This window comes from Peromyscus maniculatus, chromosome 12 (assembly GCF_049852395.1).
Source record: "Peromyscus maniculatus bairdii isolate BWxNUB_F1_BW_parent chromosome 12, HU_Pman_BW_mat_3.1, whole genome shotgun sequence".
In the NCBI taxonomy this organism is placed as follows: domain Eukaryota; kingdom Metazoa; phylum Chordata; class Mammalia; order Rodentia; family Cricetidae; genus Peromyscus; species Peromyscus maniculatus.
The window spans coordinates 80023286-80047843 of NC_134863.1; the positions used below are offsets into that span (position 1 = coordinate 80023286).

The 24558-nt window shown below is 49.4% G+C and overlaps 1 protein-coding gene across 2 annotated transcripts in view; it reads right to left on the bottom strand.

Annotated features, from left to right (window-relative positions):
- Urb1 (URB1 ribosome biogenesis factor) overlaps nucleotides 1-22809 on the bottom strand; it is a 60887-nt gene extending 38078 nt beyond the window's left edge. The window contains exons 1-11 of one of the 2 annotated variants that reach the window (XM_006983539.4): nucleotides 22597-22809; nucleotides 19459-19598; nucleotides 18455-18606; nucleotides 17362-17494; nucleotides 13726-13822; nucleotides 10546-10631; nucleotides 8927-9061; nucleotides 7668-7792; nucleotides 5118-5313; nucleotides 3777-3914; nucleotides 462-635 (exon numbers count right to left, since the gene is read on the bottom strand). In XM_006983539.4, the coding sequence (XP_006983601.1) occupies nucleotides 462-635; nucleotides 3777-3914; nucleotides 5118-5313; nucleotides 7668-7792; nucleotides 8927-9061; nucleotides 10546-10631; nucleotides 13726-13822; nucleotides 17362-17494; nucleotides 18455-18606; nucleotides 19459-19598; nucleotides 22597-22738 (1518 nt within the window). In that variant the 5' untranslated portion in view covers nucleotides 22739-22809. Of the gene's footprint in view, nucleotides 1-461; nucleotides 636-3776; nucleotides 3915-4358; nucleotides 4432-5117; nucleotides 5314-7667; nucleotides 7793-8926; nucleotides 9062-10545; nucleotides 10632-13725; nucleotides 13823-17361; nucleotides 17495-18454; nucleotides 18607-19458; nucleotides 19599-22596 lie in introns of those variants that run through there. The other variant, XM_076549172.1, reaches the window with a different exon arrangement.
- Between the last annotated feature and the right edge of the window lie 1749 nt (nucleotides 22810-24558).

Below are 24558 nucleotides of genomic sequence, written 5' to 3' on the forward strand. Positions count from 1 at the left end.
GAACCCTTCCTGGGACAGCTCCAGTGACTGGCCAAGCACCACCAGGGTGCTCCGCACTGCTGGCCAGCGTGTAAAAGTCACACCTTATTAGCAGAATTAGCCACGGGGGAAACAAGGGTCCCTCCAGCACCCACCTTTATCTGCTTTTCCTTGAACCATATACCATCGGTGTGCGCACTTACAGGCATAGTACAGCCACTGATGAGCCACAGGTCCACCAGAACCAGTGCCCACTGTTTCTATGCCAGCAAGTGCGTGGTCTGACTCTTAGCTCCCTCAAGGACCTGTTCTAAGTGAGACAGGAGAAACGTTTACCAGCTGCTCCTGCCCACTGGCTTCCTGCCCAGCAGCTGAGAGGACGCATCTATGGCTCCCAACCCACGTTCCCAGGATGGCCCTTCTCTCTTCTGTATTTGGTGAAGGGGTATGCAGAGAAAACTCAAACTGGGACCCACACCCACCTTGCTCAAGGCTTCTCTGAAGAGCTGAACAAAATCTTCCATCATTTCAGCTGTGTACACGCCTGAATCTTGCCAAACCTCCTTATCCAGACAGTGCTCAACTGTTTTTAACGCTCTCTTCAAAATGACCGAAATAAGGGCTAACGCTGAGTGTCTCACAGGAATGCTGTCCAACTGGGAAGAAAAGAGAGAGATCCGTCATGTCTGCAGGTGGACACCTGGGCCTGGTGGGCTCCTGTTCCTCAGGTCACTCTGGGGAAGCAGAGGTGGCTGGACTCTGCACTGGGAGAGGTGGTGGGGACCTTCCCCGTAGACATCCGGTCGGTCTGACTACAGCCGTCACCAGGAATTCTCGGTAGGTAAGCCTTCTCGGATGACCACTCGGCCAGGACCGATGGTCTGCAGTGACAGCCCAGGATCTCTCTAGTGACTACTTGGCGTCCACAGAAGCACTCACCTCAAGTGAGGCAGAAAGAAGGTAAGAAAAGATGTCAAGCTGTTCCTGATGAAGCCTGCCTTCAGAATGACTAAGCATCTGTATTGGCTTGGATAACATCTGTCCCCCAGAGGTTCACACGCTGGAAGCCTGTTCCAATATGGTGGTACTGAGAGGTAACAGAACCTTTAGGAGGTAGGATCACTGAGCATTGAGTAGGCTTCAGTCATGAATTAACACAGTTCTCATGAGAGAGTTGATTTCTAAGATGAGCCAAGGCTAGTGGTGAATGCCTATAATTCTAGCACCCAGGAGACTGAGGCAGGAGAACCACCAGGAGTTGAAGGCCAACGTGAGCATCACAAAAACAAAGAGAAGTTAACCAGCCCGTCCCTGTCTCACCATGTGTCCCCACGTCACTCCTGCAAGCACTCTACCTCTTTTGTTCACCCGCCCTGTTGTCCGTGATAACACAGTGAGCGGGACCTCACTGAAGCCTAACCACACGAGGTCCCTCCCTCCCCTCCCTCTCGGACTTCCAGCCTCTACAGGTGCTGTGATAGTGACAGAAGATGGAGTACCACAGAAAGCAACCCCCACACAGACTTCCGACAGCAGAGTCCCCTCCAGTCAGAGGACAACCAAGAAGGGTGTCAAGGTCCTCAATGACCTCAGAGACTGAGTGACGCTCAAGGACCCATAGATCCTATTATCAAAGAGGAATGGGCCCGAGCCCTGACCGGGGCAGTGCATTCTTGTGCCAGCAGCCTGCTGGTCCCTGGCTCTCTACCAATTCTAGCCGAATGGGCACCTTCCCAGGCCCCCCACGTGGTCCCATCCATGTTAGGGCGTGTGGACCTGTGGCTGGAACAGTAGAGATTTACAATGAAACACAAAAGGCCTTCTGACTTAGCTTAATAACCACGATGGCCTAGTACCCCAGCCTTCCAGGCAGCTTCAGTTTTAAGTAAATGTGCACGTAAGCACAGAGACATGTTCTGACCCAGCAATGGATCCACAGCCGAGCCCCCTTCAAAGGCAGCCTTAAAAAGGGCTCCCAAGTGCCCCCAGTGGAGGGAGCAGGGACTCCAAAGCCTGCAGTCAAATCCTTCTCCTTTCCCATCGCTACTCCTCTTTCTGACTCTGAAATACACACTGGTGGAACTTCTCGGAGGAAAGCACAGAGAACAAAACACAACTCCTAACCGCAAGCCTTAGAAGCCATTCACATCGATGCCCCCAACAGTACGAGTCTCGGCTCTTGGGAGGACATGTGGGCACCGGGGACAGCGCTGTGACTCAATGGTCCTGGGCCTGCACAGAGTGACTGCCACGAGGAGAGACAGCTCTGGGCTCAGCCACTGCTGAGCCACCCAGTCCAGGAGCTGGGACACCCCTCTGGAGACACAGCCCTGGTGCTGGGAGTGAAAGGCAGCCTTCCATCTGACTGCAGGGACTGGGCAGGGAGAAGAGCCAATGAGGCCTCAGAGGAGGTACGTCTGTCTGCTGAGTTCTTACCATTTCCTTGAGGCCGCTTGGGAAACGTTAATCTCTCACAAAACAGACGGGACCTAATTTTGCGGAAGATTTGTCACAGAGAACAAAAGGCCTTTCTGCTCAGTCCCACACAGTACACACTCAGCGCGAACCCTGGATGGGCATCAAAGGATTCACTGCAGTCTCAGGGGGGACACAACCTTCCAGTGGTTTTACAGCCCCCGCCAACCCGACTGCAGAGCTGACCCTGTTCCTGCTCACGTCACACACCACCTGGCCTCTCTGGAAGGCTGGAGATGGCTCTCCGAGTGCCATGACTCTCCGTGGATATCAGGCTACCTGGACTTAGTGGGCTGGCTGCCAGAGTCCAGTGGCGGGTGTGTCAACAATCAACAACCACTCACATAAAACTAGGACACTGTGGTAAAGACCAGGAGTCCTCAGAATGCTGCTTCTGACGGGAAAGGCGGACATCTACCGGAAGAAAGTAGAGGTGTGAATTGTTTGGGGTTTATTTTATTTATGTGTATGTATGTCTGTATGTGGGTATGGGCACGTGCATGCAGGGGTCTGCAGAGGCCAGGAGAGGGCGTCAGGTGCCCGGGAGCTGCAGTTACAGGTAGCTGTGAGCTGCCCAACGTGGGTGCTGGCAACCAAACTTCCTCTGGAAGCAAAGCAAGTGCTTTGCCACTAAGTAATGATGAGAAATCTAAGTATCATTTTTTTTTCCTCCAGCACAGCCTGAAAAAAGCTGCTCCTCAAAGTACATGTTCCCCAGGATTCTTAACACCTGGTCCAAAAGGCCCTTGAAAGAAATGGAGATTGGCTGGAAGTTCTGGCCCCACCGTACCCTGGTGTCCTGAAATAGTGAAGTTCTACTGCCAGCCTTCCCGTACCTGCACAGCACCACAGAAGTGTGGCGGGACGGGGTCCCCACAGTACGCTGAGGCAGAGACGAGGACCATGCTAGTCACCTCCGGAAAGGAATGCTAACCCCAGGTGACTAGATCGGTCCTCACAGGTGACTTCAACCCAAATCCTGTCTGAGAAAATGGTCAAATGCAGTCGCAGCCCTTCTCAGGATCACACACAGCAGAGGGCTCTGTGAGAGAAAGGTGTGTGTGTGTGTGTGTGTGTGTGTGTGTGTGTGTGTGTGTGTGTGTGTGTGTGACTTACCTTTGTTTTTAAATTTTAATGTTCTTTTTTTTTCTGTGCACCACACATAGGCAGTGCCAACAGAGGCCAGGGCGTCGGATCCCCTGAACCTGGAGTGTGTGTGTCACAGATGGCTGAGAGCCAACATGTGCTGGGGCAAACCCGGGTCCTCTGGAAGAGCAGCCAGTGCTCTTGACACTGAGGATTTCTCTACCCCTGTGACTTACATTTAATGCCTGAGTGAACATGATCTTATTGCACACCAGAGGGACTGTGGTCACCATCACCATCGCCAGGAGCCTCGGCAAAGGGATAAACTCTCTGGTCCAAAAGGCCTGGGAAATCTCTGGCTGGGCCTCGTAGATCTAAGACAGGGAAGAAAGAGACTGGGTTAGGGATGGAAGAAGGTACTGCCTGTAAGTACCCCCAAATCCACTCACACATCAATCACTTCACAAACTACTAGGGTAACAAGGGCTCCGTCGCCAGTCACTGCTGCACTTGACAGGTGTGTGACAAACTACACTGTCCTTCCTTCCCTTTGCGGGACAGGGCTCCTCTGGGTGCAGTCCTGGCTGTCCTGGAACTCGCTCATTAGCCTAGGCTGGCTTTGAACTCACAGAGCTCCAAGTGCTTCTAGCTCCTGAGGACTGGGAGTAAAGGTGTGCATTACCGTTGCCCAGTTAACGACACTGTCCTTTTAGAGCTCCACGAAAATACTTAACACACGGATGTGTTCATGGTGTCACAGCTGGACCTCAGTGGGACTACCAGCCACATAGTAGACAGGCCACATCATAAGGACTCACGCCAGGCTATAAAACCACACAAGTGTCCCTTCAGCAGCATGGGGCCAGACAGCATCAGAAGTAGCTCTTAGGACAGATGCTGGGCCAAGGTGAGTGCTTCTCATGGGATTCAGGAGGCCTGTACACATAGGTGCTCTAAGAAAACCAGAGAATGTATGAGTTAAAAAGCTGGATTTACAGATAATGTCAGGACCAAACTGAGACACCAGCAAACCGTCATGGGAATTTCCCTGAAAGGAAGACCATAAATCAGAGAGAGAAAGCTTCCACACTAGGTGTCACCACTATAGTTTTATTTATAGTTATATTGCTGTGTGTGTGGGAAGACACAGGAGGGTCCTGCAGAGGTTATACAAAAATTACAAAATCCACCCCACCCCCACCCACGCAAAACTCTCCTGGTCCCAAGCATTCAAGAAGGGGACCTCTGATCTAGACCTACGCTGGCAGATGAGGAGGGGCTGGGAAAGGGATTTAACACAAAGCACATCCTGCAAGGTCTACTGTCCTCTTCAGACTTCACCGACACCAGCCTATCCTATGACTCCCAAGATCAGCAATGAGTTCAACTGAGTCAGAAGGGAGAGTTCCAAATCCAGCTCAGTGAAAAACCAATGCTACCAGAGGGCAAGACCACCAAACCCCACGGTCTAAAGAATCCCCGACAGGGCCTCCCTGCACACCCCGGCAGGCCAGCACGCACACCGGCCCCAACTGCTCAGACACTGCCCGCCCAGCCAGCTCCGCCATGCTCTGTACCTTGTTTAGCAGTTTCACGTTATTCAGCCACGCGGACTTCACTCTTGGGAGAAAGGAAAACGTGACTTCCTTGAAGTATTTGGTCAGCAGGTCCGGGCACACCTTCAGAATGTTCACCACGAGAGCGGCCACCAGCTCATCCCCAGCTGCAGTTTTCAGACTCAACAAGAAGTGTAGGAGTGTCAGGTTGCCTCCTCTGTTAGGAACAGGGACAGACCAGAGGGTCAGCAGGAGAGGTTCAAATGCACTGAGCACTGAGTCCTCTGGGGACGCGACAGGCACATGACAGTGAGTTCACTTTCTCAGGGCACCTGCTGTGGTATGCCTTGGCCTGCAGGAGAGCCCTAGGGAGGAATCCCCTGGGAAAGCATCTTCCAGCATGAGAGGAAGACGAGAGTAACGCCTGACATGGTAACACGCTCCGGAAACGCCATGCTCAAGAGAGTGAAGTAGGAAGGCCATTTTAAGTACCAAGCTCTGGACCAGCCTGGCCAATGAACAAAAGCAGCGGAAAAAAAAAAAAATCAGACAGGAAGCACCATCCCAGGATGTTCCTCTACAGCTGAGGCTCCAGGGCACTAGGCCTTATCCGCCCAAAGCCTGAAGAAAAGACTACTTTTCACAGCTGCTTGACCCCGGGCAGTCAGAGCATCCAGATGTACCCGCGCCCTGCCATCTGCTCGTTGATTAGACGGCTCACCAGGGTTGCCATACCGTGGCTACCACCTGCCTTTAAGTCTCCCCTGACGGTTACAGCACCTGTCTTCACCTGCGGACATTCGCGTCACAATGGCAACGCCGGGTAGTCGGACTGGCCTGTCAAGTTACTACGCTATCTAGCCCTTACAGAAACAGGCTGCCACCCTGACCCACACTGGCACCTTGTCTGCTGACCACTCAGTGTACGGCAGCCACCATCCTAGGCAACGACCAGCCTCTGCTCTGACCACCTCTCACCAACCAGACTATGAGCAGGGAAGTGACCTTCTGGTGGAGAGAAGTCACAGAAGCCTTGGAGGCAAGAGGACAATGACAGCAGAGGGCCATGTGAGCAAGGTCGCGTCCCTGAGGCGGCTGACTTTGTGAGGAAGGAGCCCGCACCTGCTGGCCACCTTCCTTCAGTTCCTCAGCTCTTTCCACCCCAACAGCAGAGCTCCCTCCCCAACCCCAAATAAAAACCTCACTGTTTGCCACCTTAACCGCAGCTTTGAAGGCCCAGGAAGAGCGGGAATGCTTGGGGTGTAAGGTTTCCAACAGCTGTAACACGGTAGTGGATGCTAAAATCCTTAAGGTGCATTTTAACAGGGAAAGGAGTTCACCATGATGGGGAAAAGCTACGATTAAGTTTTTTTTTTTTAAGTTAGGACTAGGGATACAGCTCAGGGGTAGAGTACTTGCCCAGAATGCTTAAAACCCTAGTTTTAAGCACACAGAAGAAAATAAAAATAGAAAATATTACAAAGTGAAAGAAATGTAGTAAATTAAGTCAAAATAATCTCAAAACAAATCCACAGTCACACACAGAAGATTTCCCACCATGCCACCATGTTGAAGGACTCAATTATGTCCCATTCCAAGTTACAAGTAACTGAATTCTTTTGTGTTTGTTTTTTGAGACAGAGTCTCTCTACTATGTAGCTCTGCCTGTCCTGGAACTCACTATGTAGACCAGGCTGGCTTTGAACTCAGAGGTTCAACTGCCTCCACCTCCCAAATGCTGGATTAAAGGCATGCACTACCATACCCAGCCTGCCTTCATAGAAGAAATGCTATGCAGCCAAGAGGACTCTGAGGACTAGAAAACATGCTCATCTTTTTACTGTTGAATGAAGGCGGAGCAGACTGATCGTTTGCCTTGTTAGAGAAAAAAAAAAAAAAACAGACATATAGTTATCTGACTACAAAAACACATTCAAAAGAATTAGTACCATTAGATCTGGACCTCCTTTCCTTGCTGATAAAATCTTGTAACCGTGAATCAGGAAGTACACCAAACCACCACTCTGATGTCCTACCCACTGGCAGCATGTTGGGGGAGCAGGGGCCATTCAGCTATTACATGGATCAGGTTTGGAATCAGATTTCCCACACCCAGTGCAAGCTCTGATGCTTATGGGGCAGTGCCTTGCCCTCTATGTGGCCTCCTTCCTTTCTGCAAAAGTGGGGTAACAGAGCTCAGGGCTACTGTAAAGCCGGTGTCAGCAGCTTCCCCTCCCTGGGAGGGCCCACTCTAGGGAACTCTTTCTCAGATCCAGAGAACACTATTGTCTTTAAGTACATCCATGCACGCATGTGTACTGCCTTCCCCTGCATACACGGTCCTTTATCTGTGTGCCTGAATTGCTATTGTGAGCACTCCATCCACAAGGGCACTGATGGAGAGACACTCTCCAGGTGCTCCAGGTCACCCCTAAAATAAGTTTAATCACGTCCATGATTCTGACTCTAAGCACCAGTACCATCACTTAGCTGGTTTCCACTGGATGCTCAGGACGTGCCACCACCCTTTACGGAACACACACACGGGGTCCACACAGCAATGTACTTTACCTGCCAGAAGTTCCCAAAGAGGCGTCGTAAAAGCAAATGCCATGCTTTCGAGAACAGCAGAGATCTATCAGGAAGTTATGAACGAGGTCCCTCACCATGGCTTTCCCCGCCTCTTCAGCAGACACCTGGAAAGTTGAGCAAACTATCAATTCCAAGGTCCTAGCTACAGAATAAAGACTGGGCAGCATCACCAGAGGATGACAGCTAAGAAAATACTGTAAATCAAATACCTGAGGTCAATGAAAAAGCAAACAAGTAACTCAGGAAACATACACTGATCACCATGAAACAATACTCTTAAGAGGGCCAAGTTCAAACTTGTATTTTTTTTTTTTTTTTTTTTTTTTTTTTGGTTTTTCGAGACAGGGTTTCTCTGTGTAGCTTTGCGCCTTTCCTGGAGCTCACTTGGTAGCCCAGGCTGGCCTCGAACTCACAGAGATCCGCCTGGCTCTGCCTCCCGAGTGCTGGGATTAAAGGCGTGCGCCACCAATGCCCGGCCCTCAAACTTGTATTTTTAAAAAGTTAAAAATGACTTAATTTGTCTTGTGCTTTTGAATAAAATGAGTGCTTTAATCAGCCTGTGCGACTTCCTGGTGAGGATAATACAAAAACATGTTCAGAACAGGAGGATACGGGCAAGTTACCAAGACAAAAGGAAGCAACCGTAGGCTCTCGGGAGGCAAATGACCATCAAGTTGCCAGGGAAACCAAGCCCTCCCAAGGCTAGCCAAGTCCATGTTCTACAGCATCCACAGAAAACCAAGAGGAATGCTAGGCTTAGGCCAACGTGAGAGTGACTGTTTGAATTCAGCAATGAATTAACAATTGTCACATAAATTATCTGTTGGTAAACAAAATGTGAGAGGCCTTCTAGACAGAGTTCTGAAGTAAGAAAGTTACGCTATAAAAGCTGGATATTTTAAAAGGAGAAAGGCAAGCAAGAGGAGAGGATGCAGCCTGGAGGAGTCCTGCAAACCCACCAGACAGGCATGGCAGGGCCAGCCAGGACGTCACTCAGCAGAGGTGACTGTTTTCTCATGAAAAACAAAAGGAGGTTTATTCTCACTGCTCCACGACCAGAATAAAAACCTATAGAAATTGTGTCTTATCTTGCAGAGAGTTAATCCACCTATCTAACCGTAAGTCAAAAGAAAGAGATGGTATGGGATTTCTTTAAAGGTCTGGGGTGGTGTTGGGATGCCTTCTCTTCCTGACTGTGAGGGTCACACACCAGGACTAAGTGAAACCTGGCAACTTACCTCAGCGCTTTCTGGGTTTTCTGGACTGACATCTGTGATTCCATTCCAGTTGTAGAGAGAAGCTATATGGTTCAGAAGCTGCCCGGTAAAGAAACGCACCTTCTGGGTTTTCGTGATGTTTTTATTGTGAATTACCTGGGCACAGTCAGAAGACAAAGAAAAAGGAAGTCTATCATTTTTATAATACTGTTCACTGTTTTCTACTATTAAAAAGGCATGTATGCCACGGGGAGATAAATTACCAAAGAAACGGAAAAACAGAAAGAGAAACAGAATTTGCCAACATTCCCAAATATCTCAGAACACCCACTTACATTTGGGCGTGTTTCCTTTTAGCCCCGCCGACCTACCCCACAATGCACATGTGTTAGCTGGTTATCTTTTTTTGTCTGAGGTTACATTTATTTATAGTTTGGATGCTTCCTTTATTTACATGGTTTAGCTTTTCTCACACTATTCAAAATTGCATCAGAGTCTCATTTTGGAGGGCTTTCCCTTTCTGTGCCCTGACTGGACCATAACTGCTATCACTGCTCCCTGTGGTGTTTGTATCAGGGGTCCCAACACTCTAGCTATTCCCCAAAAGGCCATGGTCAGAATCTTGTTCAACAGTTTTCACCACATCTCTGTCTAGGGAGCAGGTGCTGGTTTTTACAAATAGAACCCAGATCAAGATCTCAGCCCCACCCAGAGTTACCCCCAAATCCCTGTCACTGTGGTCCAGGAATATGTATCCACATGGGTGGTTCTAATTCAAAGACCAACCGTAAGTTCAGGTATAAACATATGTAAAACTCTGACACACCATGCCTCAAGGCTCAGTGCTTTCTCCAGGAAAGCACTCTTCATTTTTGCAGCCTCTATGCTGGCACTGAGAACGCGTTATAAAAAACGGCGCTAGTTTGGTAGGGGAACCAATCCCTCTCGCTACTGTTCACATGACTGTAAGTGAAGGGTTTCTCGGCCTCCTCTCTGGAGCTGTACTGCAGGATGTGTTGCAACATCACCGATCTCATTCACAAGGGACCAGTGGACCGTCCTGCTGCGACAATCAAAACTCTCTCCAGACATCTCCAAATATTCTCCCTTGGCAGAGAAGGAGTCAGACCCTCTTAGTTGAGTCACTATGGTAAATACTATCTAATGTTTTGTCCATACTTATTAGCCTTTTTTAAAGCACTGGCTTCCGACTTTTCTTTTTGGAGGATCAGTTTCTTTACTGATCACTGAAAGTATCTCTAGATAAAAGCCATGATCCTTTCACCAAGTTTTAAAATGTCTCCTAAGATACCTGAAAAAGGCAGACTATGCAACACATCTCAAATGAACACTTGGAAAGAAAGGATCATTTGCATTTACAGCCCAGACTACTGCAGCTGAGTTACCATGAACTGTAGACTGACAGCTTTTTTCCTCTTATGGTAACAAAATGGGCAGGCTGCTGGAGCACTGGCTTTTCTTTAACCTTCTAGTTCCAGAACTAACTCCCCTCAAGACCAAGTTTAAGCCTAAGAAGCTGTTGTCCAAACTACCTCACCATAAGCTCAACTCTGAAACATATGGATGGCGGAGGAGCAGGTCTGTAGGCATTCTTAAAGACAAATGAGACAGACAGGTACCTTTGTTTTCAGTGTAGACAACAAAATGTTGATGGTAGAAATCTTATCCTCCTTTATGCCTGAGCTAAAAATGCAGGGGATAAATTCTGAAAATAAAAGTTGCAAAGAATTAAACTCCCAGGTACTTAGAAATGAGGAGCAAACCCCACCACACCTGGTTCAAGTTCTGTACTAATCACACAAGTTTTCAACATCAAACCTGCTCCATGGCCTAGGGAATCAAAAACATCTCAGGGTAAAATGACCACAGGACATGCACGATGCTTGGTACTGGCCCAGCCTCGTTTAATGCTTTCTTACGTGAAGTAAAAGCCACTCGGCACTATTTGGGAGAGGACTCAGAGGGACAGTCCTTGAGAAGCTGTCTCCCACGCAGACAAGCTCGGGGCTGCTGAGACAGTGTCATTTTGAGGTTGGTGGGTGTGGGGAGTTGTTCGCTTCCTTCTCTTTGACTTACCCTTCCTCTACCAAGAACAACTCAGACCTAGAGTGACATGGGCAGAAATGTCAAAGCAATGACAGTTTCACCTGCCCCACACAAGCCTGAAGCAACACAGTTTCTACAAAAGAAACACGCATCTCTTTTTAAAAGGCCAAGTTTCAAGTCAACAATGACTCTCTAACTCAGCTGCAACACTGTGACATCCAAGTTGACTGCTGGTTTCTGCTGGGTCCATATGCTCTGTCCAGTGTTCATAAAATGCTATTCTACATTCAACTACCTGTCACTCAAACACTGACATCAGTGTGTATTTTCCACCCGGACAACTAGTACTCAATTTGCTCACCTCCTCCCTTGCTAATGGAAAGTCAGAGGTCTAACTGTCAACCAGTTATAAGGCTTTCTCCTAACCAATCCTCTATGCATATCCTTAAACTATTTCCTTGGACAACTGACTAAACACAGCATGGCTGGATCAAATATCTTTTTTTTTTTTTTTTTTTTGTTTTTCGAGACAGGGTTTCTCTGTGTAGCTTTGCGCCTTTCCTGGAACTCGCTTTGGAGACCAGGCTGGCCTCGAACTCACAGAGATCCGCCTGCCTCTGCCTCCCGAGTGCTGGGACTAAAGGCGTGCGCCACCACCGCCCGGCATTGGATCAAATATCTTTAAAGTCTCGATGCACAGGTGCTGTGGATATCGCTCTGTATGCTGTGAATGTGTTGCTGGTTGGTTAATAAATAAAGTGCTGATTGGCCAGTAGCCAGAAGGAAGCACAGGGGGGACAAAGAGAGAGAGAGGGAACAGGAGGGATGAGTGAGGAGACGCTGCCAGCCACCGCCATGAGAAGCAAGACGTGAAGGCAGAACTGGGAAAAGGTACCGTGCCACGTGGCTAAACGTAAATAAGAGTTATGGGTTAGTTTAAATATAAGAGCTAGTGAGTGGTAGGCCTGAGCTAATGGCCGAACAGTTTTAATTAATATCAGCCTCTGTGTGTTTACTTGGGCCGCAGGAGCCGGGCAGGAACAGGATAACTTCAGCTACACACAGGGCCCAACTGCCCTGCATAACCTGTCTACGGCAGTGTAAACGAGCACTTGCCCATCCTTTAGAGAGAGGCCAGGTGGATGAGATGGCCCACAGGGGAACCCTAACATTCCCAGCCTAGTCCTGAGCTAGTTCCTGCAAAGAGCAGGGGGAAACTGAGGCTCTACGATGGCCAATTCTCATTGTCAACTTGACTATGTTTAAAACTGCCATGGAAACAAACCTCTGGGCAGATCTATGAAGGTGCTTCCACAAGTTTAATTCAAGAGGCAAGACCGCTCTGTTTGTGAACAATACTATCCCATAGGCTGGGCTCCCAGACTGAATAAAAAGGAGAAATGGAGCTGAGTACCAGCATTCATCTCTCTCTGCTTCCTGACCATGGACTCAATGCCACCATGCCATCCCCGCCATGAAAGACTGTCCTAAAGAACACAAGCCAAAATAAGCCCCTCTGTCCTTAGGCTGCTTCTGCCGGGCACTCTGTCACAGCAACAAGAAAAGTCACTAACACAGACTCTAATCAATTCAGCATCTCTCCTTCCATAATGCTCTGCCACCACAGCGCCCAGGCTGACCACACCTCCACTCTTACCCTCACCTGCTGAGTGACGCCCAGGCCCCTGTCCTGGGGGAGGCAGAGGACTGGTTACTGAACACTTAAGCTGTAGCACATGGGGATTCCTCCAAGGACTCAGCCCAGTGTTCTGCCGCAACATAAGCGTGTGATTCTGGAACTCTGACTGAGCAACTGTCATGTGCTACCCCAGGGAAGTCATTCGCCAACCTTCTGAAATGCTTAATAAAACACTAATGTTCCTAATAAACGTTAACAAGCCGTTCACTAAGGAAGCAGTCATCAGAAGGTGGTCAAACTGGAGCTCCCTGGTGCCTTGATATTCTGATAACATGGAATGCAGCCATTAAGGCAATTAAATGTATCTATCTATGTTACTTATTATGATGCAAGGAATCAAACTCCTTGTATATGCCAAGAAAGTGCTATACCATTGAGCTATATCCTAACCCCTTACACTTCATTTTAAAAAATGCAATTACTGTTGGGTGGTGGTGGTGGTGGCGGCGGCGGCGGCGGCGGCGGCGGCGGCGGCGGCGGCGGCGGCGGCGGCGGCGGCGGCGCACGCCTTTAATCCCAGCACTCGAGAGGCAGAGACAGGTGGATCTCTGTGAGTTCGAGGCCAGCCTGGGCTACAAAGCGAGATCCAGGACAGGCTCCAAAGCTACACAGAGAAACCCTGTCTTGAAAAACAAAAAACAAACAAAAAATGCAATTACTGGGACTGGAGAGATGCCTCAGTGGTTAAGAACACAAGCTGCTCTTCTAGAGGACCCAGGCTGGATTCCCACATTAGCAGATTAAAACTGTTTATAACTCCAGAACCAGAAGATCTGATACCTTCTTCTGTCCTCTGCAGGTAGAACACGTATACGGTGTATACATACACATAAAACATACATAAAAATGTCATGCAGTCAGGGGTATGGTCTGTGCATCCTCTTCCTCATCTGCCCCAGGCTGTGCTCAGCGCCCCAGACAGCCTCAGGGGCACTGACTCAAGGCCTGCCCACATCCTCTGAGCACTGCAGTGAGGCCGCAGACTCTTCGGGAAGAAACCACTGCGGTAGATTGTTCTCACTCCAGACTCTCCGGGACAAAGCCGAACGCCCACCTTTTAGCTCCAGCACCTGGCCTATGGTGTTGTCGTCACCCGCAATGAGGAAGGAGAGAGCGAACTGGATGTAGGCCAGCCGGACGTCATGCACTCCCTGGAGGACAAAGGAGACTCACATGTAACTCACATGCATTAGAGACAGGAACACAGAGGGCATGCTCACCTCCCAGCTCAGAGTCACCAGCCTCCTGATCCTGTCTCCAGGCACAGCACACGGATGCCTCATTCTCTATGGAAGCCAATTTTCCTTACATTCCCCCAACCAGTCCCTTAAGTCTTCTCTGCTTTTCCCTCTTCTGCTCCCATTCTCTGCACAACAAAAGTATGGCTGAAAACAGCCTGTGCCCCTTCCCTGACTTACGACATCAATTTCTTTAGTTCACTCTGGGATAGGGCCAAAGATCCTTAGTCCTGCTGGGATCCATTCCCTCTAGCTTGCTAATGAAAACAATCTATTGTGTTTTAGAAAAGCCAGAGATAATGGAGACACGGTGCTGCTTTTGATGAGAAGCCAATGTGGTGAGATCTGGTTTTTATTAAATATTGTAAATAAGTTATTAAATCACACTAAAAACCAAAGCACAGATGCTTCATGTTATAAGCACATGGACAGCCCAGGATACAGCCCACAGACATCAGCATGACCCAGGGAGGCAGGACACAAAGCCCAGTGAAGACAGAGCATCTGCCTGAGGCTCCCAGGAGTCAGTGACATCCAGAAGACACAAGTTATTTACCTGCTATATCGTGTGGGTCCTAAGGCTTGCAGGCTTTCCTGAGAGTGTGGCGGGCTGGAGCTGCATTTTGTCTCTATTTTCTCTGCCATTTCCTTGTAGGATGTGAACGGCTTTCCCTCCCAGTGTTGTTAAGATACATTCACGTCTCAACACAAGGAAGAGAAGGTACAGATCTCCACAGCTGCTCCAGCACTGGAACGTGTAGTCTCTACCACTCAAACTGAAAACCTTTCCAATTCCCAATTATTCCAAGGTGCCTTACTGCATTACCAAGGAATAATACGATAGAAAGTATGGTTTCGAATGCCTGGCAAGACCAAGAAGTCAGCATCGCCGCCTTCCAGACCATCCCGGCCCACTCAGCAGCCACAGAGGAGGTGGCAGCAGTTGTGATGTGGTGAGGACAATGACAATGTTTCCTGAAGACCTGCTCCATGCACACCAGGCACTACGGCAAACACTGAATCGCTGTCATCTCACTCAGCTCCCTTCACCAGCCAAGGGGGAGCATCGCACTTTGCAAATGACTTGGAAAAGCCTGTCATCATCATTACCATCGCCATCGCCACCGTCACTGAAGTGTTAGTCAGGGCCCTGGACTCCCTAGCCCCAGTGTGCTGTCCCTCTAGACTTTTCTAGACACACAGAGAGTTGGACTAGATCCTCCTGTGGGCTCCTCCAACACAAGATTCTAAATGAGATTCTAAACCTGCTGGTTCCCGTCCTACCCCCCAGCCAACCACCAATCTCAGGCTCCTCCGCTGTAGAGAAACTAGCCTGACAAATCCCAGAGACAAGGGCGCCACCCTCCCTAGGCTGGCCACTGCCAGGCCTCCATCCCCACCGACCCTTCAAAGGCACCCCACTCCCACCGAGACGGCCTGTGCCTACTCCTCGTTCCCACGCGATGACCTCACAGGGTTGCCATCCCAGAAAGGAAACATCCTGAACTTCTCTGAGCTTGTTCTGAAACACACTGTCTAAAATAGACGGGAACACTGGCAAAAGTGCTCCTTGGCCCAGCGTTTCAGCAATGCTTTCATTGGCTGGATGAGCAGAGCCACGACCCGCTTTCTTCAGGAACACTGAACTACACCTCACAGACCAGAGATGACTCTCCATCTTCAGCTACAGGGATCAAACAGAGAAGGGGAACGTCAAACGTTCAAGATCCTTAACAAACTTATCACCCAACAAACTTATCAGCCAAATGCAACACCCAAATGGATCTTGTTTGGATCCAGATGGAAGCAAGAAGTACAAAAATGTTTTTTGAGACAGGAAGATTCAAAGACCAAACTGGGTGTTCAAAGTAGGAAATTATTAATGGTGACAGTGCCATAACGGCATTGTGGTTTTGTTTTTAAAAAGACATTTTTCTGCTGAGAGTACATGCTGAAATATTTATACTGAAGTATGATTCACGTCTGGGACTTGCTATAAAAGCCAACTGAAAAGGTGTGGTGTTGAGTGGGTGAAGGCGGCCGACACCAGCAAAAGCTAGAACACAGGGTTCCTTGTGCTGCTCCATTTTTAACGTCTCTGATATCTCTGAAAACCGTGATGTCTGGACGTCACTGACCACACATACAGTAGTTTATGTAGATCACTCAAAAGAAGCACAAGCTCTGTCACCAGGACAGAGCCTTCCATTTCACAGATCCTGGAGAGGTGAACCAGCTGCTGTAGCCGGGGTGGCTTTGCCATGTTGTCCAGGCTGTCTGGGTGGCCTAGGTATGTCAGCCTATTTCACTCAGACAGCTTGGATAACTAAATCAGGGGAGGGGGAGCACAGATTATCTGGTAGATAATCACTGCTAGGCTTACTGCCAGACAAGAGCAAGGAACTTCGACATGTGCCTTATTGTGCAAACAGCAAAAACTCTTTTCATTATGAATGCATTCCATGTCCAAAGCCCTTACCCACTGGTGGGAATTTGTTGACATGTTAATAAAGCATAGTATCTAAGAGACACTAAGACCTGGGCTTTCTTCCCTCAGAGACTGCGTTATTTGTAATTCTGTAAAACTTTTAATACCAGGCTAGTCTTATAGAGCCATAAAAGTTACATGGCATTATTATTAACCCTTTGGTCTACTTCCTAGCAATTAAGAAATTTAATCCCCAGGCACACGGGGACAACTAGCTAGCACACTGTTACACAGGAGACGTAGAGCACCACAGTTCTCCACCCCAACAGTGGGGTGGTATGTGCTCACTGTGCTCTATCCTCAGGAGGGGAGCACTTGGGCCGTGGCTGTGCACACCACTGAGCACCATCAGGAGCCAATCTGGCAAGCAGAACAGGCGCTACCAAGACCTGCAGCTGGCCCCTGTGCTGGGAACTTAGATGTCTTGGTTGTGTTTTCCTCCCCAGAGCTCTGGCAAACCCAAGTGTCCCCTCTAGAGCTACCAGTGTACTCTTGCAGCGCTCCTGAAAACCGAGCATTCCTGTTCCCACTCTCACTGGTCTGTTTATCCTCTACCCATCACAAGATGATCACAGAGCCGGGGAGCTCTCTGCGGCTGAGTTCCAAAAGATTTCTCTAGAGTGGACAGAATGTCAAGAGGCCTGGGAGCTGTATAAACTCACAGCTGGGGCAGAGCGAGGCTCTTCTAGTCACTTAGAAGAGAGGGTGCTTACAAATGATCCTCTCAGCCCAGAGCCTAAGCCCACCCCACCAAGCCAACCTTGTCCCCTTAGGGAGGCTCAGATCTTCCTGGATGTACCAACTGTTCAGGCTCTGTTGAGGCCCTGGCCCATCAAAGCCAGGGTGGGGAAAGGCTGCTGCCCTACTCACAGGTACGGTTTTCACCCGTGTGGGGACCAAGGCAGAGGAGGAGGAAAAATGCCACCCTAAGGGAAGGCACAAGCACGACACTGGGGATTCTCACCTTTGAACCTCTCTTGGTCACCAGCGTATACAAGGCTTTTTTATTCAAATCAAAACAGCTGCACACATCCCTGGCGGCTTCAGGACCCTGGGTCACCATGGCAGCCATCAGGTCCAGGCAGGCTCGAGCCAACCTGCACAGAGACAGTAGACCAAGTATGAGGAACAGAGGCAACACTACCAGGACCCAGTGCACTCCTCAGGGTTAGGGCCTGCTGCCCAAAACCGGGAAAAAGAAGGAAGCACGAATGTTCTTTCCTTCCATATTTTTTAAGCACAACAAAAACTTCAAAAGGAACTAAAAAGCCAAGGAAAGATTCTAATACAAAGATGAGAAAAAATTATCATTATTATTTGAGACAGAGTTTCACCATGTATGTAGTTTCGGCTGAAGGGAAACTTACTATGTAGACACTAGGCTGGTCTTGAACTCACAGAGATCTGTTTGTCTCTGCCTCTTGAGTGCTGGGATTAAGGTTTAAGTCATCCTGCTCCGTGCTAAAGATGAAAATTTTATCTCTTAAGTAACCATCAGTGACTGAGTGCCATATCTCAGTCACTGTGTTTTGGGGACACAAAGGACCGCTTCAAAGAGCTATCTCCAAAAGTGCCCTCCTGGCAGCCCTCCGCTCTGAGCTTGTCAGCATTGGTGGCTCCACACAGGGGATGCTCCAGACACTGGAGAGTAAAATCTATCATCCTCTGCATACACAGCGGGGAAGAAGACAGTCAACAGACGTAGACCGCTGTGTCGCTGCACAGGTATTTGTGACATACAGGAAACTAAAGTGGGACGTGGAGACAGAAAAGGCCCGTGGACTGTTACTGGCCCAAGACGGTCAGTGAAGACCCCACAGGCCTTTCCTCCGCAAAGTGCTGTGGAGAAGAGTCATCCAGGCAGGACAAGCTATGTAAGGCACGTCTGAGCCCCAGGACAGTGAAGAAAGCTAGAAGAAGGCTGAGCGGAAGGGACACTTGGTGTGAGAAGTCGGCAGTAGTCCCTGCTGGTCCCTGGCGAAGGAAGGGCTGAGACACAGTCCCAACAGCCAACACAAAGGCTGGTGTCTGGCCACACAGGCAGGCAACTGCCTCACCTGTAACCAGATGCATACAGGGATTCACACAGGAGCTTCATGTGGTTGTTCAGCAGCTTCTTCACAATGTTGATGCCCACCACATGGAAATGCGCAAGATCACTGGCTGTCCTCAACAATATGGCCTCAAAAACTTGAAATATTAACAGCATCTGCAAAGATGTAATTGAATACTATTGATCACTTCATTCTTGAGTTACAAAGTTACGAAGTTAGGCCTTCCCCAGATCCTGAACCAAATAACAGAAAGAAGCAGGCAAGAGTTTAACAGCCTCACCCACCAAGACCCAGGCTCCAATCTAGAAACAGACACGAGGCTGCTTCAAGTTTCAGGAGATGACAGCAAAGGACAAATTCTATTGAGACTGGGACGCACTGCTCTGAGGACACTCAGTTCTACGGCCTTCCAGCATGAGTCCTGAGATCAACAAGCTCAGAAACAGTTCCAGCTTCCCACCTCTGGGAAACCAATCAACTCCACATGTGTTCTGAGTCTGTACTGCTAAAGCCAACCAAGTGCACTCTGAGAATCCATAATCCTAGGGCTGGAGAGACGGCTCAGCAGTGGAAAGCACTGGCTGCTCTTGCAGAAGATCCGAGTTCAGTTCCCAGCACCCACACGACAGCTCACAACTGTCTGCACTCTAGTTCCTGGCCTCTGTGGCACTAAGCACGCATGTGGTGTGCATGCATGTGGTGAGCATGCATACATATATACATACACACATGCATACAGACAGACAGACAAAGCATTCATACACATAAAAATAAATGAATAACCATTTTTTAAAAACTGTAACCTTGACTTACGACATTAGTTATAAACTATTAAAGAGAAGCTACCATTTTCCATCAAAATGTTTTCAAAGGCCATAGAGGCAAAGCACTGGGACAAGAGATCACTTTCTGAAGGAAGCTGCCCAAGACATGGATATCACACTTTGTCAAGCTCAGTGCCATACAACACTGACTTCTCTTCATCACCCAGGTAAGAAACAACCTACTTCACTCTCGGGCCGCTTCTCTCCACTGAGGAGTTGGAAAATTTCTGCACACTCCATGGAAATCTTGATGTAGCCCTCAACGACATCACACATGCCTTCGTGCGGTAGCTGTTTGGCAGCAGAGACAAAGGCTTCCAAAGCTGAAATAAGAGACGAGAGATCAACAGGACCGTCTCCTCAGACATCATCACTACTACACTATACTTTCCTTGTTCTGAGATTCCCATACTCAAAGAGGCAGAGAACCCACTGAACTGAAGGTTCCTGTTATGGCTGTAATTCCTACAAGACTACATAAAGACAGGGCTTCTCAGAGACGATTAAGGATGACAGGTCATCGGGTTGATGCCCCAACTCCATAGGATTGGCGTCCAAACGATAACAAGGGGGATGCCAGAGAGCCTCTTTGAAGAGGTGAGGTCCTCGGAGGCCTCCAGGCAGTGCGGGGTACTCTAAGGTGGGAATTGCTGATCTGTTCCGCTTGCCAGCTCTACAGCCATCTTTCCATTCACTATTTACCACACTGGGATGTGCCAATCCTGGGATGTGCCGGTAAATGAACTGCAAATGGTCTCCACCAATGTGGTACAATGTGGAATGAATGGGGCCTAAATGCATTCCATGGATAATATACTGTGAACCCCCATTCGCTTAAATAGACATGTATTTCAAACTATAGTGAGTGCTATGAAGACAAGAAGGGACGGCTGCTGATGAGAGGTTATAACTGCAGAATGTGACTTTGACCAAGGGCTAGGAAGGCGCCTGCAAAGTAAGGCTGCACCTGATAATCAGAGAATGAGTTGGGGGAGGGCGAGGCAGTGCTCCCGGCCGATATGGAAAGTCCCCGGCCTGGGGGAACAAAGCGAGGGTAGGTACAGTGGGGCTGATATTTGGTGAGAGGGGAGGATAGCCTGAGATGAACACAAACAAGTAGGTAGGCTGAGTAGAAGTAACAACTTTGGTTATCAGCCTATGTGCAGTAGGATCGAACCAAAAGACGCCGTGAGAGGAGGGACACAGAAAGATCCCCTCATGCTGCACGTGGAATGGGGTCTAGGGAATGAGCCCAAGCCTGGGCATCTCTGGCCATAATCACAGCAAAGACTAATGACCACAGAGGAAGTAGAGGGCAACAGACTCCAGAGACATACAGGACAACCACAAACCAAGGGATGGACTGGGGCACAAGGAGGGCTCCGGAAGGAACATCTAGGTGATGAGGAACAGTGATAAATTTTAACCTTTAGCACACTCATATTCACAGTATGGCCTTTTCCATCACCAGTGAAGGGGCAAACATTTTTAAGAGAGCCAGACTTAAGCAGACCCTCTCTTGATCTGGAATCCTGACTCACTGATCATCACTTTAATCCTTGGCACGGGTCCACTGAGCACCCTCTGCTAACGGAACCCCAAAGCTCTTCTCCACTGCACAAAGGGAGCACAAGCAGCAATCTTCCCTCATGACTGCATAAAGAAAAAAATCCCCGCCACCCACCCACAAATCCTATCCTTGGCAGCATTTCTATCACAGGAAGTCAACAGGTACCAAGGGGGTGGGAGGGTGGGGGAATCTGAAATAAGAGTCAAACACAAATCTACAAATTCCCACACTCATCCACTGACTTCAGCTTTGCCACATCTTTCGATGACTTCACTAAACGTACTGCCTGTCAGCCTAGCTGTCCCTTTTTTCCGCTGGCATGGTGCTCTCTAGCTGGACCCTGAGACGCAGACAAAAGCCTTTTCCATAACCAAGCTTGCTCTTTTCTTCCTCCAGAAAGGCTCTTGTCCCTATACCTTTCTACAGCTCTTGAAAATCTACTTCCTCGGGGAAGCCTTCTTCGATCTCACAGATTAGGGTCCCAGGCCCATCAGACACAAAGCGTAGCTGGCTCCTCTGGAAGACTTGTGTGACTTGACGGAGCACCTGTTTCCCAAATTGACTATCATCAGGTCCACAACGTCAAGACCAGGGTCAGATTTGTACCCACCCATTTTATCTCTACCTCACAAATCACAGCCGCTATTAAGTGGCAAATAAAAAGGTGGGATGCTGGATCGTGTGCTAAAAGGGCATCATCCTCCAAGCGAACTATCAAGGATGGGAACCAAAAGTTTAAAGATAAAAACTGTAAGAAAAAAAATTAGTTGAGAGTCCTTTCTGAAACAGTCTCACTGTACAGTGTTTACCGAGTCCCTTGGCTGTGGGTCAGCCCAGAGGAGTTCCGTGACACACACAGCTTCCTCTTCTTCCGGCTGCCAGCAGCAGCTCCTGGAGGGATGTCACTGCTAACAAGTTCCAATTCTGCCCCCGACCTTCTACCATTTCCTAACTAGTTAGGAAGTCAGGTGTACTTGGTTTGGAACCTGTTGGGTAGATCAGGCTGGCCTCGAACTCACAGAGATCCGCCTGCCTCTGCCTCCCTCTCAAGTGCTGAATTAAAGGCATGGTAGCACCAAGTCCTGTGACAGCTCATTGATTTAGTAATTTACTTAACCTGAGGGAAATAGTTCATTATCTTACTTCACTACAGCGTCGATGTCTGAAGAGGACAACATGCTCAACTGTAGTTTTCCTCGTAACCAACGCAGTCCTCACCCGAGTACTTACAACTCCTTATAAGTAGCTGTGAAGTGTGGTCACACTCTTCACCAAGAGAAATTAAGTTAGGGAATCTGGTCCATCTCGGTCACAAGTCCAATCCCAGTCACTTGACAAGGAGTGGTAGGTCCTTACGGGGGGGGGGGCACTTGTCACACGTGACATCTCGCCATTCTTAGGGTGGACAGTTGGCTTAGGCGTGCCTAAGGGGAGGGATGGCACCTGTCTGGCTGAACCCCTCTGGGCTGACTCCCCGGCCAGGGTCGCGGGGAACGCGTGCAGTGCGGACGAGGACCCTTGCTCGACCTTCCTGACAATCACGGTCGGGAGGGCTTGGGGGCTGTCTAGGGACGCTGCGCCGGAGAGAAACGTGGGGCCGCATAGGCACGGACACGCAGGGTGGGGAGCCCCGCGGGCTCCATCCCCGGAGCCTCCGTTTCCCCGCAGCCAGAGCCGTGGCTGTCACTGCCCGGGAGCTGAGAGGGGTCCGGCTGATTGTCTCCCCCGGCCCGCCCGCCGGCCTCACTCACCAGGCCCCGGGCCTTGCGCGTCCCTCAGCTGGGTCTTGAAGCGCACGCCCGTGAGCTCCTCCGCACGGGTTCGCTTGGCTGTGCCCGCGGGGGGCGCCGCGCCGCCCGGGCTCTCCGAGGCCTTCCTCTTGGGGACCCCCATGGTGCAAACCCCCGGCCGCAGACGACCGCACGCTCGGAAAGACCCACGCGACCGGAAGCAGTGGCGGCAAGGAAGGGGCGGGACTGGAGGAAAAGGCGGAGCCTGAGTGGGTAAGCCGGTGGAAGAGGCGGTCCTCGGGGGGCGAATGGCGGAAAGGGCGGGGCCTGCTGCTGGAAGCAAAATACCTGAAGGGCGGGGTCTTTGGAAGGGGCGGGGCGGGTCTTAGTGCTGGGGGCGGGGCCTGGAGGGCGTGGGATCGCTTCTGGCTCTCAGTTTGTAATCCCCACAAATCGCGCACGCCTCAACACACACCCTTAGCTGCGGCAATCTGGGGCGGGTCAAAGCGCTTCTCCGGTCCCGGCAGTGCTGTTGAGGTCCCTGAGCGCGGGAAGAACTCTCAGACCCTTCCCGATCGCCACCTCCCTGACGCCCACAGAGATCACAAAGAAGCACAAAGCTCAGTTTTTGTTTTTGTTTTTGTATCTCTGGGCACCTTAATGGTCTCCCTTAAATTACTCCATGGGATCAACACTTTGCCAGTTCGAGCCCCTGCGTGCAGGCCGGGTGATTCAGTGATTCTCGAGGGCCTCATGTCAAGTGGACTTAATGCTGAGAAGCTCTAGCTTGGGAATGCGGTCCCGGGCTGTGCAGGCGTTCCACGCCTTGAATTCCAGCTTATGTCACAACCATAGCCAGATGGGCTGGGTTGGTAAATTGTCACTACAAATAACTTCCAACCAAGCTCCCCCATACTCAGGGGCTCACGTGCACCCCTTCTTGTAGTGAGGAATGTGAAGGGAGATCAAAGAAAGTAAGCATTCAAGAAAACTCCTTGGACAATGTAGGGTGTCCACACCTCAGGTCCCTCGCTAAGATGGAGACAGCAAAGCACTCTCTCCCCAGTTCTGGGCTAGAGAACACTAAGTAATGCAATGTTTAAAGAACTGCTTTTGAGCCGAGCAGTGGTGGCGCATGCCTTTAATCCCAGCACTCGGGAGGCAGAGGCAGGCAGATCTCTGTGAGTTCGAGGCCATCCTGGTCCACTAAGATCCAGAAATAAAAACAAAACAAAAAAAACTGTTTTGAGAGCTTACGATATGTTTGTTGTTTTTGTTGTCAATTATTAATTCACAGGCTGCATTAAACGCTCTGGCATAATATGGTAATGTAAAATGAATAAAAACATCTTTTTAATAAACCAAATCTTGTCAATAACTGGATATGTATTTAAAAGCCCCGAACAAGCCTGTTAGTTGGGCAATCTGATGGTTCCTGAAATTCTCTGTCATATTCTTCGAATCTGAGGGGACATTGCCTTATGTTTTGGAGGCAATTATCTTTTAAGCACCTAAGAATGTGGTCCCTTGTGGCTACTATGATTTCTGAGTCCCAAACAGAAAAAAAAAAAAAAAATTGCCCTTAACTCTGAATCTATAGCCTAGAAAGACTATTGCACCTGTGGAAATCTTGGTCATAGGTCTATCAGAAAAATAAAGATAACTGAAGCCATGTAATAATGTTAAGAGAAGAGGATAAAGACAGATCTGTAACCAACTGTCCACATAGATCCTCCTCCCTGATTATTAACATTCATCGACAGTCACCCCACAAAAAAGCAGCAGGAAGAAGTAGAGACAGTCAAAAACCCTGAGTTCAGTTTATGTGACATTGGGGGAAATTATTATCTCTCTGTACTAGTGTATGCTATAAAGAATTAGAGAGAGGTGCTGGTAAGATGACCTCCATTCGACCCCCAGAACCCACATGGTGCAGGAGAGACCCTCCCCACAAGTTGTGTTCTAGCCTCTATATGCATGCTG